Source organism: Urocampus carinirostris, chromosome 18, assembly GCF_059441175.1.
Source record: "Urocampus carinirostris isolate Australia breed hairy pipefish chromosome 18, RoL_Ucar_1.0, whole genome shotgun sequence".
NCBI lineage: Eukaryota > Metazoa > Chordata > Actinopteri > Syngnathiformes > Syngnathidae > Urocampus > Urocampus carinirostris.
The window spans coordinates 9,390,439-9,403,788 of NC_142366.1; the positions used below are offsets into that span (position 1 = coordinate 9,390,439).

General features: G+C 42.7%; 1 protein-coding gene across 1 annotated transcript in view; it reads left to right on the forward strand.

Annotated features, from left to right (window-relative positions):
• gli3 (GLI family zinc finger 3) overlaps nucleotides 1–13,350 on the forward strand; it is a 148,443-nt gene that overhangs the window by 26,477 nt on the left and 108,616 nt on the right. Inside the window, exon 2 of the mRNA XM_088322278.1 lies at nucleotides 1,939–2,100. Within this exon, the coding sequence (XP_088178404.1) occupies nucleotides 1,980–2,100 (121 nt within the window). The 5' untranslated portion in view covers nucleotides 1,939–1,979. The remainder of the gene's footprint in view (nucleotides 1–1,938; nucleotides 2,101–13,350) is intronic.

Below are 13,350 nucleotides of genomic sequence, written 5' to 3' on the forward strand. Positions count from 1 at the left end.
TGACAGAAATGACTTCAGATATTTGGCGGCATCACCTTGATATCAACATTAACTAACCCAAACGACCTGCAGCGCCATGTCAGCGGAGCCTAGATGTATCACTGAGAAAACTTCCGAAAAGCAATAAGCAATAAGAGTAAGTAGTAACAGTAGCCTACCTGTTACGTGCTTGTATCATATAGTGCTGTTGGTTGGTGTTTATCTGCAATCCAGTGTCCAGTAAAACTTGAATTTCAAGCACTTTTAATTTCAAAGCTCACAGTTCAGCTGCTATCTTTTTAAGGCAGTTTTTGCACAAATGTTCTATGTTATTACCTTAGAGCACAGGTGTCAAACAGGCGGCCCGCCGGCCAGATCAGGCCCGCTAAAGGATTGAATCCGGCCCGCGAGACAACACTATGAGAAGCGCAAGAGAAAAACAAGCTGCAGGTTGAAATAAGTCAACTTGATGTTGCCAAAGCCAGGTGCCTCTCACAAAGACACTGTACTTGTATTTATTTCTCTCTCTCTCTCTCTCTCCCCCTCTCTTTCTCTCTCTTTCTTTTCCACCCCTTTTCTCCCACTCTGTCTCTTTCACTCTCTGTGTCTCTCTCTTTCTCTTCCTTTGTTGCTCTTTGTCTCTTTCTCTCTCTGTGTCTTTTAACCTCTTTTGCTCTAACTTCCCTTTTTCCTTCTCTCTCGTTTCTCTTTCTCTCTTCATACCCTTCGTGCTTTCTCTTCTCTCCTTCTGTCTTTCTATTTCTCTTTGGATTACTTTCTTCCTCTTCCTTTCTTTTCCACCTCTCTCACGACTTTTTATCTTTTGTTTCTCACGCTTTCTCCCTCTCTCTCTTTCTTTGCCCCACCCTCTCTTCTTCCCTCCCTCTTACTTGTATTTCTTTATCTCTCTTTTTCTTTCTCTTTAATCTACTAGTCCGGCCCCCGACAGAATGTTTGTTCTATCGTGTGGCCCCTGAGTTAAAATGAGTTTGACACCCCTGCCTTAGAGCATCACTGGCTCCGAACCTGTTGTACAGTGTACATGTTATGTTGCTATTGTCTCTGTTGGAATAAATGTACCTTTCAGACTGACTGACACAGAGTGATGTGCATTGTTTGAACGTCATTCATGATTTAATTTCCTGGAAGTGTATGGTTTACGTTTCATGTTTTTAGGAAAGAAAATTAAATAACAATCATCAGTTATATCGAATCACAATACTTGGAGGATAGCAATTATCGAGAACTGCGATTGGCATCTTCGTATTGTGATAAAATTGAATAAAATTGAGTACCATAACTTTTTAGGTTTTTTGAGATTTTTTAGCCTGGATAGAGTGAATAAATACACTACTTGCAACATTTCCAAAAAAGACCTTTCATATAATCTGAGTCTGACTCGCCTCAATAAGATTCATGTAACATTCAAGCCAATACGGTGTTGTTGACATGCATGCGAATATTTCACTATAAAAGAGAGCTTGAGCGTTAAACCGTGCTTTGCCTGACAAATGTAATAGAAGTTAAATGCATGTAGTGCAAAGTCTGTTTTATATCAAACGGTTTAGAATCAAGTTCTTTTGTTATAGTTGACCACTGAATGTGCTTCACAAAATGCCCATATTGGTTTTATTTACTGTTCTACTGTTTCTTATGAACCAGTTATCGGTTTACAACTTTACAGGAATACAATTGTTTACTTGATTTTAATTGATTATTTTTTTTAAATTATAATTATCTGATTATTTGGCTAATCATTACAATGGTCGGTGACTAGTCGACGATTGAAAATAGTCACTAGTTGCAGCCCTACGTAGCACAGTGTTTTCATGTGATGCCTTTACTCTGCCAACTTCAGTTTAGCTTAAGCTGGCTTCCTGGTTACAAATGAACCAAAAATGGATCTTCGGCCCGTATAGTCCCTGTCCAAACTCGAAATGTGTTTTGTGTTTTCGGCAGTTCTCCCGTCTCCATGCAGTACTGAGGAATGAGCATCGGCCATGGAAAGCCATTCCCAAGCCACTTCGGCAGCCGACAAGAAGAAAAAGATGGAGGCGGCGATGGCCGCCACACGCCGTGACGTCAGCGAGAAGGCTGTGGCCTCCAGCACAACCTCCAATGGTAAAACATCCTGCACCACAAATTCATCTCCATTCAGCCTCCCTTCTCCTTTGCTAGCTACTGTAAATTCCGGATAGTAAGCCGCTTTATTTTTGCTACATTTTAAACACTGCTGCTTTATATACACTGCGGCTTTATATTTTTCGTGGCGGCACAGAGGAAAATGGCAAGCTGCTCTATTCCTCAAGGCATGATCCAATGAGGTCTGCTTTTGCCAGCTTTTGATAATCTGTCTGAAATGCATGAGGCAGACGTTATCATAATGAGCGATAGCCCGACTTGTCAAAAGTTTTTGGGAGTGATTTATTTTTACGAATTCCATGACATTGTGGAATTTTGCCTGAATGTCTTTAATAAGGGCTGTCTTCCTTGTCTTCACTGCATGACGGTGTGTTGTATCACCTCCAATTCCTGCAGCTCCTTTGTCGAAATCTCCTTGTTGTGCTCCTGAACCAGATCGTTGATGTCCTCGTGATCTACACATTATTGTGGCGATGGTAGATATATTACCAGACAAAGTCTCCTCCTCATGTAGCATACAGTCAGGGTTGGGTAGGGTTACTTTAACTTGATTACTTTCAATTACTTTTGGATTACTCCAATACCAAATATGCTAATACAAGTCAAAAGAAACTAAATATGAATAAAATTACAACATTTTGTGCAGGCTTGGGGAGTAACGGAACACATGGAACGACAAAAATGAGCTGTTTGGATTTATTTTCATTTTGTTTCTGTCGCATTTTATGTTAGTTTTGCCGGAGATCAAAGCCAGGAGAGAAAGCTTACCACGTGTTGTGAGTCATAATTTTATTCATATTTAGTTTCTTTTGTCTTTTATTAGCATATTTGGTATTGGAGTAATCCAAAAGTAATTGAAAGTAATCAAGTTAAAGAAACCCTACCCAACCCTGCATACAGTAGACTGTTTACAAAGCCAGAAGGGGACACGAAGAGCATGCTGGGATTCACGCTTGCCAGGTAGAACCCTGGGAGCAGCGAATGGTAGCTCATACTGTACTGTATTTTTGACTACGTACCCTGAAACGCATTCACAACTAGGGCAAATATTTTTTCCGTTTTGGTACATCGTAACATGAAACTTTCGTATGTAGTGACATTCGTAAGTGGAGGTACCACTGTATTTAGAATGGTGGAAAGATGTAGTGACTACAGCCTGGCCCCATTAGTTGCGAGAGGATTATGGACTGGTTTGTGGGGGTCTTTAAATGTTCAGTCTAAGGAGATTTTCTCAATTGGCCTGTGTAAATCTGCTGTGCCTGTAACCACTTTGGGAGTTGTCTCAATCATAGCAAACATTTCTTGCAAGCATCCTTGTAAAAGTGTTTGCCAGATGGCTGAAACGTATATTAATTAAAGGGGGCGCCGTGAAGCGATTTTTCCGGCTGGGGGCCGTAATGTGCAGAGAGCCCGGCCGTATCAGTCTGCTTCATCACGGCAGATTTTTCTTGCCGATGTCATGACGAGTGATAAGAATCCCGGCGCCATTCACAGCATTTCTGCAACTTCTCAATTTTGAAGAATCTTCCCTGTTATTTTTTTCACTCTCTTGGAAAAGTGACTGCATGTTTTGACTCAGAGGACCCGGGGGCAGTTTTTCTACTTTGCAGGAAATTGCCCTGGTTTATCTCTGCAAAAAACATCATGCCATTGCTAAAAATCATTGCTCTCTTCGAGTGATCAGATGAGTAACTAATATTCATCCATATCAGTAGGTGGCAGTACAATCCTCTTTTAATTTGTGGTTGTAGAGGGAAATATATTTATGAACTTTGTGTGATAATTTCAAAATGGAAAAATAAATTAGTGTAAAACTATTACATATAATATGAATTCATTCAATTCATTGTTTTTTCTTGCTTAATCTAAATGTAATCTAAATGTATTTATAAATCCTGTTTCCATGCCAGCGCACAAACGCGTGTGTTCGTATGTGGCTTATAGGCTCCGAAATGGCTAAATCAATTTTCACTTAAGGCCTCTCTGGGAGTGTATTTAGCTCGGTTTGGTGTCAAGACACCCCAATACAAACCAACAAAATTGGTAAACATCCGCTTTCGTGTACAAGCGGCTCTCGCACTGCATGCTGCTATACGGCTCTTTGGCCCTCCCTAGTGGCTCCCTGGCTTTTCCAACAACCTCACCCAAGTAGAGTTCCCAGCAACACCGGGGCATTATGCTTGATTTAATATAGAAGAAACAGAAAAGAGCTAGAACTTATTAAAAAAACAAATATCTATGTTCACAGGCAGATAATTTTTTGTCAGTTTAAGTATTTTTGTTATTCTAGAAAACAAAATACAATATTTGTAAAATTGATCGTTTGAAAAAATAAGATTATTGCCAGTAATTAAGTTTTAAAAAATTTCGATGCAGGGTGTGCCTCGCCCTGAGATTTTTAAATGAAAAAAGTGTGTCTGGGCTCCAAAAAGGTTGAGAAACATTGCCCCTAAAAGACGGATCCAGTTCCACAGCTAATGAGGCTTTAAAGCCACCCAAGTCCAAGACCTCAATGGCAAAACATTCTTGGGGCGGTTGTCATTAGGGCAAAGGAGCTCCTAACCTCTTATCAGGTGTAACCCGAACCCTGACCTGAACCCCGACACAAACCCCGCATCCCCTGTGCAAACAAAAAGCTCATTGAGGGCAGCTGGAAGGAAGCCCTCATCCACAGAAAAGCCAGAGAGATTTTGATGATACCGGTCTGCTTTCAAGTCTGCTGATGACATATTTCAGCTTTTCGGGCTGCAACTCTATTTTAATAATCGGCTAGTCACAGACTTTTGAAACATTTATACTTTTTTACTTAAATTTAGCAAAGAGTTGATTGAATGATATGAAAAAGGATAATAAACACAAGAAAATGGGGACAATGAAAAATGCATATTTACTAAATCTACTGCTGATTTGCACAAAAATTTAATAAGAATGCACTAAAACTAATTAGGCACAGAGACATAAATCCATAAAAAATTCTATGTTCATTTTTTAGGCACAGGTGAATAGAAATCATTTAAAATCAAAGAGAATGCTCATAATAAATTAAATATTTTGTGAAATACATCCAGTGGTCAACTGCAAAGTCTGTAACAAAAAAGTAATAATTCTCGAGAGTTAAAAATCAAACAATTTTAACAACTGATGTTTGTTGTTTTAAACGTTTTAACAACCAAATATGTTTGCCAGGCAGTCTGGCATAACGCTCGAGCTCTTTTATAGCAAACTATATGCGTATAAAATGTATAATGCGTGCCATCAAAACTGCATTGGCTTAACCATACCTTGAATATTACAGAGGCGACTCAGACTCCGTTTTGTTCAATTGTCTTTATATGTTCACGCGCCACTAAGCTAGTGTCATGATACTTAAGGTCTGATTTTCAAACTTTACAAGTAGTCTTTTATTGGCCGTATCAAGGCTAAAATGCTCCCAAAATTTCCAAGTTTTGGTACTTGATATTGACGCCGTCATTTCTCTTCTTTTGCACTCTAGACAGATTGCACATGAGTAAATCTCAGCAGAGATTATATTCAATAAGAGATGCCTCACTTTGTTGGAAAAACATATCTGGCAATAGACAACAATGGAATTCATTTTTCTATTATCGATTTCTGTTGGCAATGTTGATTATTTGTTCCAGCCCTAGTTTTTCGTTGCCCAACGTCCCTCCACACCTCTGCTCTCCTTCATCCTTCTTGTGCTGGCTAAGAAAAAGGGAGCATAATACTGGAGAGATTTGCACTATTCAGGAAAAAGTGTGGAACACGAATAGAGAGAAGTTGTTAAGGAAAGATGTGCTCCAAGTTGTGTAATTGCCTTCTTAGCAGTTCAAGTCAGGACAATGAACCCTTTTCTGAGCAGAAGCGGTGCTTTCAAGAAGAAAGGGGAAAAAAATGACAGGTGAGGAAAGGTGAAGAGAGGACAAGATCCGAGGACAGCCGTCCATTTAAGCATCCATTTAAATCATCAACAGTAAATAGAAGACCAGAGGGGGGGGAGGCAGGGCGTCATCCGACAGAAATAAAGTTCCCGTTAACAGTGCGACCCAAAAGTAATTTACAGATACGCTGTCCACCCCCCCTCCATCTTTGCGCCGCCCAGATAAGGTTTCATTTTCGCGCCGGATAGCAGAAGGACCAGTCTCCATTCTGGGACACCTGTGATAACAGCCGCCGGACCCCCTAATTGAAAATGGCTTTCAAAATGGATTTCCACTTTTCCCCGCCGTCCGTCAACACGCAGACATTTTTACCCCCCCCGCCCCTTTTCTCGTCGGTGGAATATGGCGAGAGAGGAAAATGGAGGTCGGGAAAGGGATGATCCCTCAACGCCGTGACAGCTTCGTGATCTCTCCCGCTAATGAAATCATTGATCACTTGATGGGACTCATAATCAACTGTTTGCTCTCCTCCCTCGACGTCCACTTACTAAAAGCTTGAAAAATACACCATGGGCCGAAGTGAACATCGTCCCCCACTCGTCTTGCTGCTGCCCTCATCATTTCTGCTGTTGAATGAGTGAATGGCCTTTATTGACAAGTCAAATCAAGTCACATTTATTTGTACAGCCCTTAATCACAAAATGTCTCAAAGGACTGCACAGACTACAATTACACCATCCCCTGATCTAAAACCAATATGCGGGCAAGGAAAAACTCAAAAACATAATATTCATGTAGAGATGCCTCACTCTGTTGCAAAAACATATATGGCATTATACAAGTAGAACCAAAGGCGAGGGCTTCTGCTTTCAGTGCAGGTTACATGCTTCGTACGGGTGTTTTAAATCCTTCAAGGTTGTGTTTTCAAGGATTCAAAGGTCCTTGAATTTTGTGCGAAGTCCTTGCCATGTTTCTCAACATGTCTACCTAAAAATGACCCTGACACTGCCCTCTGGTTGCTTCACTATGCAATTGTTTTCTTCGTCAGCTGGCATTAGTTTGAATGGCAGTGTCCTATGAAGCGTCATCTCCCCCTACGGGACAGATGCATGCTACACCTAAACAGTGCACTATGAAAAGTGTATTAGTGCAAGTATTACATATTGATTATGGACATATATTATTACTCAAGATCTAAAAACCATTTGTCTTGATAAATGTGCATGCAGATTAAAAATCACAAATATATTTGTGGCTCTGCAAACTGACACTGGATTTTTTCTTTTTTTGGTACTGGAGAAACTGGAAAGGTAGATTTGAAAGTCCTTAAAAAGTCCTTGAATTGGGTTATAAAAAGTGTACGGACCCTGAAGTGAAACAAAATAGAAAGGTTAAAATGTGTGAGAGGATAAACATGTTAAAAGACAATATATTAATGATACAATAAATTATGCATATTCAAAGTGGCAGTTATACAGACTATTATGCTCATGGAGACTGAGGATTGGAGTTTAGGGTGGTTCTTGCTAAGACACAGAGTGGAGTATATGTCCATCAGAGAGGGTAGAAGGCAGGCAATGATGCGTTGTGCTGCTTTCACTGTCCTATGCAGCGTCCCTCTTTCCATTCGTTGCAGCTCCCGTACCAGACAAAAACACAGTTTCAGCAGATTCTCGATGGATAAGCGGTAGAAGATCAGCAGCAGCTTCCTGTATAGGTTGTTCCTCCTGAGGACTCTCAGGAAGTGAAGAGGTTGCTGGTATTATGATGTCTTTGGTGTTAGCTGTCCAGGAGAGATCATGGGAGAGTAGGACCCCTATGAATCTAAATGTGTAGACTCTTTTCCACACACTACCCGTAGATGTAAAGAAGGAGCCGGATGTGCTGTTGGGCTCCTTCCAGAGGTTTTCCCAGGGTTCTAGGTCCTAATATGAGAGGACTGATGGAAGGATAAGGAAACTCCAGGGAGCAACGACTGGCCTGGGGGTCAAACGGCACCAGGGAAGCATCTGAGGCCCCCCAGCAAAGCTGCTGATTGGGGCCCTCTGGACCCTCATCCCATTGCAGAAATGACTGTTTATCAAGCACCAATCTTATTGATAAGTTTACAGTTTAGTAGGCGCTCAGAAAAAGGGTAAAGACACAGATGAATTATGAACTTGCTAGAAGAACAATGGAGCACTGTACAAAACCCTCATAATGTATACCATCCAGCCCGAAGGACCAATTGTTACGTTTAGTTAGTTTAGTAGACCCTCAAAATAAAGAGAGAAGATATAAAGTTTTTTATAAAGCGTATTTTGAGCAGGAAAAAAGTGAAACAACATTTTGTAATTTTTTAAAATAAAATTAGTGTGTGCGTTATACATGAATAAATACAGCACCGGCTTCCACCAAAATGTAGGGCGTGTTTGGCTTACACCAGCAAGTACCAATTATCTAATGGACCTCTTGACTGAAAGCAATTTCCTGAAGCAGCAGAGGAGGAGGTTGGGGCAGGCGAGGGCCGGCTTTGGCAGCGCCATTTCGCCGGTGCCCGAGGCACAGGATTAGCCTAGCTTGAGCGCTACTCAGGGCGGAGGGAAACATTGAGCCTCCCAGCCCAGTTTTTTTGTGCTCGTCTGGCACAATTCCATCAGTCTGGCGGCGGCGTCCTTTGCTTCAGTGGCCCAAGGAATGGACTTGAGTTTTTGTTGCCTTCGGGACTTCCCCTAAGTTTGGGACACAGAATTTGTCTTTTCGCCATTGTGGGTTCATCACTGCAGACTGACTAACTGCAGGTATAATTTCCAGTCACCGGCGATTGAGACGATCGGCAAGGGGGCTGCCGTGACTGTGTCAGGGTCAGGCAACCCCCAACCCGGATCTCATTCGTCCGAGCCTGCGGGGGCCCCCGAAGCCATCAAGGCAACCAACAGAAGTAGATTGTTTCTCCATTTGTTTTCGGGCATGGGCGGCCTGCCCCCCGCCGCTAGCAACAAAAGCAGGAGCGTCAAGGACCTGCCAAGAGGATTTATTCCTTTGCCTTCCTTCCTTCTTTTTCCGGCTCTCACTGGATCACGTGAACCCCCCCCCCCTAGCGCGGCCCCGGCCCTTCCCTTCATGCGCTGGCGGACGTCAGCTTCTGACAGCTTTTGCATCTGCTGCTGATCAGAAGAAAAACCGCGGCGTGACCAAAAGCTTTTCCAGGTTTTGAAAGGCTTCCTTGACACACATAGTCTTGCGGTGAGCGCGGATAATGAGTTCAAGGTTCAAGTCTGGCTGGTCGGGGAATTACTTGTGGACATTCGCGGATCTCAGCCAGGGAAATATGCAAGATGTGGCTTTTGTAAATGTTAGTTTTCATTTCATTTGGTAATTCCGTGAGAAAAAGGATGCCGGTCTCAGATCGACTTAGTTAGCACCAAATGATTTCATAAGAGTTGAACATGACTTTCCATAGACAAAAACATTTTGTAACTGTCCAATTATGGGGCAAATGTAGCATGAGTGGTTGAAATTGTGGTTATCTGATGACACTTTTGGTCGAAGCCACAATGACGGCACGTTGGCCAATTTTAGGTCATATATGAGTCATCCTGTAGCTTTTCAGCAGCCAGTGAGTTGACAATCTCAAGTTATTCATGGAGGCGTCCTTCTTAATTGAAGGTCCTGTGGTTTTTCCATAGGCCGAATTATGCTACGACTGCACTTATTGGCTGAGAAGGCTCAATAAATGACTCTTGGCGTCACGAAGCGTTCAGGCAGCAGGAGAAGCTGCCTGACAGAGTTGATCAACCAAAGCTCTGGGTTTGCGTCAACAGGAGGCCCATGCTCTCCCTTTTATCCCTCCATCCTGACCTCCATCCCCCCTGGAGTTGGAGTATCGCCCTTCTGCCCACTTCGGCGGGAAAGACAAGCCCGGATCAAAGGCCATGAAGCGTGGCGGGCCTTCCTGCCCATTGATTGGAAGCAGACACGGCGCTTGGATCTCGGCAGTTGGCTCTCTGCTTTCAGTTCGCAACCGTGGGCATTCCATCTCGCCTTCGTCCCTCGTGGGGTTTCGGTAAATGGCTGCTGTTCCGAATGTAAAAAGAGTTGCCGCATTTGGTAGAGTTTGGGCTGGATCCCCTCCATGTTCTCCCTTAGTGGACGGAGAAAAGGGAGGCGAGAAAGTCCAGGCGGGGCCGTCAGCCGATAAAACTGGTTTGTGGGCCTGGATCCGGGGAGGGAAGGTGTAATCCCCTCGCTCGACTCTTGAGAGGAATTGATTTTCCCAAGCAGAGGGCATGCATGCCCTGAATCCAACACTGACTTTTCTGGGGAAACAGAAGAGTGCAACTCGTGTCAAACAATTGAAAAGCTTGCTTGCCGTCACCAACAAGCTCTGATTGGCTCCTTCTGGTTCTCTGAAGCTCTTTCAAGGAGGCCACCCTATGCTTTGACAGCAATGATGGAATGCGCTTGACACCCCCCCAAAATGATTGGGGGAGGGTCTTCCGCTCTGAGCCAAACTTTTTTCTCGTAAAAGAACACAGGAGTTCAGTATATTGGATTCGTCATAGCTCTTCAGTTTACTGTAATCCCTCGCTGTAGCGCAGTTCACTTTTCACATTTTCGCCATTTGTTGGATTTTCATTGTGCATTGTGTTTGGCATTCTGATTGGTTAAACTCTAGCCCCTCTAATTTTGTTGAAACTGTAAATCTAGTTTGCTCTTTGGTTTCAATTTATAATGTAGTATGTAATAATTTTACTATGTGGGTTTTCACTATTGCAGGTCCTTTTTGGAACACAACCCCCGCAAAAAACAGGGATCACTGTAAACCTTGATAGAACTTTGGCCGTCCCAGAGTATTTTCCAACTGATTCAAGTGGTTAGGAAACTAGCAAAGGTGAATGTAGCAATGGTCTACTTGACTTTATCCTCCTCAATTTGACATTCTGAAGGAAATGAGAGCAGTCTGAAACGCCCTTTACAGCTTCACATGAGTCCTAGAGGCTCCCACAAAGTCCTGATGGGGGACTCCATCCCATTTCTGGTCAGGCCCACCCCGATAAAAAGGGGAGGGATTGTGCCGGTCTTCAACCGAAATAGAGCTCAGCTGAAAGTTTTGCCGGCGTATCGTGATTCTGTTTCCAAGAACTTTTGATTTGTCCACACTTGTTGCACATGCTCAGACTTACGAGTCGGTGCTGGTTTTCTGGTGGAGTGTTTGGGGGCACCATGATGAACTATTGGCTGACCTGGTGACTTCATGTTGGGGGCTCTCCTTGTTATGTCTAGGGCTCTCTGTGGCCTCTTTGTTTGTGGCGCTGGCTCTGGTCCAGATCTGCTTGCAACTGGAACAAGGCCTTTGGGGTGCACGGAATGAAAAGAGGGAGGAAAGAGAGTTTGGGGGCAGGGTAGTATCATGTATGAGGCTGTGCTGAGTGACGAAGGGAGAGATTAGTAAAGGTTGGCTCAAAGACACGAGGTGAGCGAAGAGGGGGCGCTTTACATGGACGCACTTAAATCCCAAAGTAGTCTTCAGCTTATGGCGACGGCATTAAACATGAAATGCCGCTTTCCTGCCAGTCCCATCAGGACAGCAGATATGCGGCTCAAGTCGGTGTTTAGGCGGGTTTCATACATGTCAACTTATATGTTTTTTCTGTATTTCATACATTTTTGGATCGTCTCACATTTTTATACGGCGTATAACAATTTTTTATAGGGTTTTTGTTTTTAAAGTGTACTGCTGTGTATCATAAGCAACACTGAAATACTGCAAGTGGGGAAAGACTTGTTTTTAATTCTACATCAGGGGTGTCAGACTCACTTTCGCAGAAGGACACATTAGTGCAATGGCTGTCTTAAAAGGGGCTGATTTAGCTTATTAATGTAAATGAAATGTACCGTATTTTCTGCACCATGCGGTGCACCGGATTATAAGGCGCATCCCCCAAAATAGTCCTTTGTCATATCTTTTCCATACATAAGGCGCACCAGACTATAAGGTACTATAGTAAGAATGTTAACAGAAGAGTCAGATAGGTAAGTCAAGTTTTATTTACCCCTTAACGGACTGTTGAGAAGCAATTACATGTCTTAGACATGTACAGACGAGGTGTCTGTACGATGTCACCATTCACTGAAATACGTCATGTCACAAATCATTGGAAATCTTAAACTCTTGGGATTCAAGATATGTTGACCATTTAGAAATATGCTCTTCACAGACACATCACTATCAGTCTGAAACAACATACCCGCAAAATATAAAGCCGGGGTAGCTTACCAAAGATGTGAGTATAGTGAATCCAACTGTGTAAAATATTGATATACTAAAAAACACGCGATAAAGCCAACAAATTAAAAAGAAAATCTGCTTTTTGCGAGCTGTTTGTTTGGCATATTTCCTGTTTAGAAATACACAGACTAGTAAAATTATTTTCTCTAGGCCGTAGAAAAACCTAACTTGTGATTCACATTTTTTTGTCCAATTGCAAGGTTTGTTTTACCCCACATTAGCCTATTCAAGCATGCAAATGCCTAAAAGGACGCGCCTCCTTTACCTCAGAATAACTTTAGCCAATAGTGACCGATTCAAATGGTGATTGACACATTGGATAAGAAATGAAATGCCGGTCTATATATTCCTGCATGCACCGTGCACTACTTCTTCTACGAGGGAATATCGAGTCGGCGGCTGTTTACTGTAGTTGCGACTCAATATTGTGCTGTATTTAAGGTGCACCGTATTATAAGGAGCATGGTCAGCTTTTGAAAAAAAAAGTAAGGCTTTTAGGGGTGCTTTATTGTGCGGAAAATACGGTAATTGATTGGTATCCAAAATAAATTTAATACTCCTTGATTTAAACAATTCTAAAATGATTCCCTATTCAAGTCATAAACATAACAGTTGCATTGAAGTCTGTCAAGTTTCTTGAGCTGAGGGCCAAGCGTTCGAGACTGCTCACAGGTTCCAGTTAGTGCATGAATTTCCTGCTCCACAGAACTGATCCTGTGCGATTGTGTTTTATCGTACTCTTTCATGCTCCCTCACTCCTCCACCATCACGCATAGATCTCCGTTAAAAACTGCCAACTTCCTCCAATGTTAGTGCTCATAAGGAACTCAAACTTTGTTTTGTTGATAATCTCATCTCATCAGCTGCACCGCTTATCCTCAGTAGGGTCGCGGGGATGCTGGAGCCCATCCCAGCAATCATCGGGCAGTGGGCAGGGGACACCCTGGACTGGTTGCCAGCCAATCGCAGGGGCACACGAGGACAGACAACTCACTCGCTCAGTCAGACCTAGGGACAATTTGGACCGGCCAATTCACCAGATAATAATAATTGTTATTCATCCTATGTTCAATGACT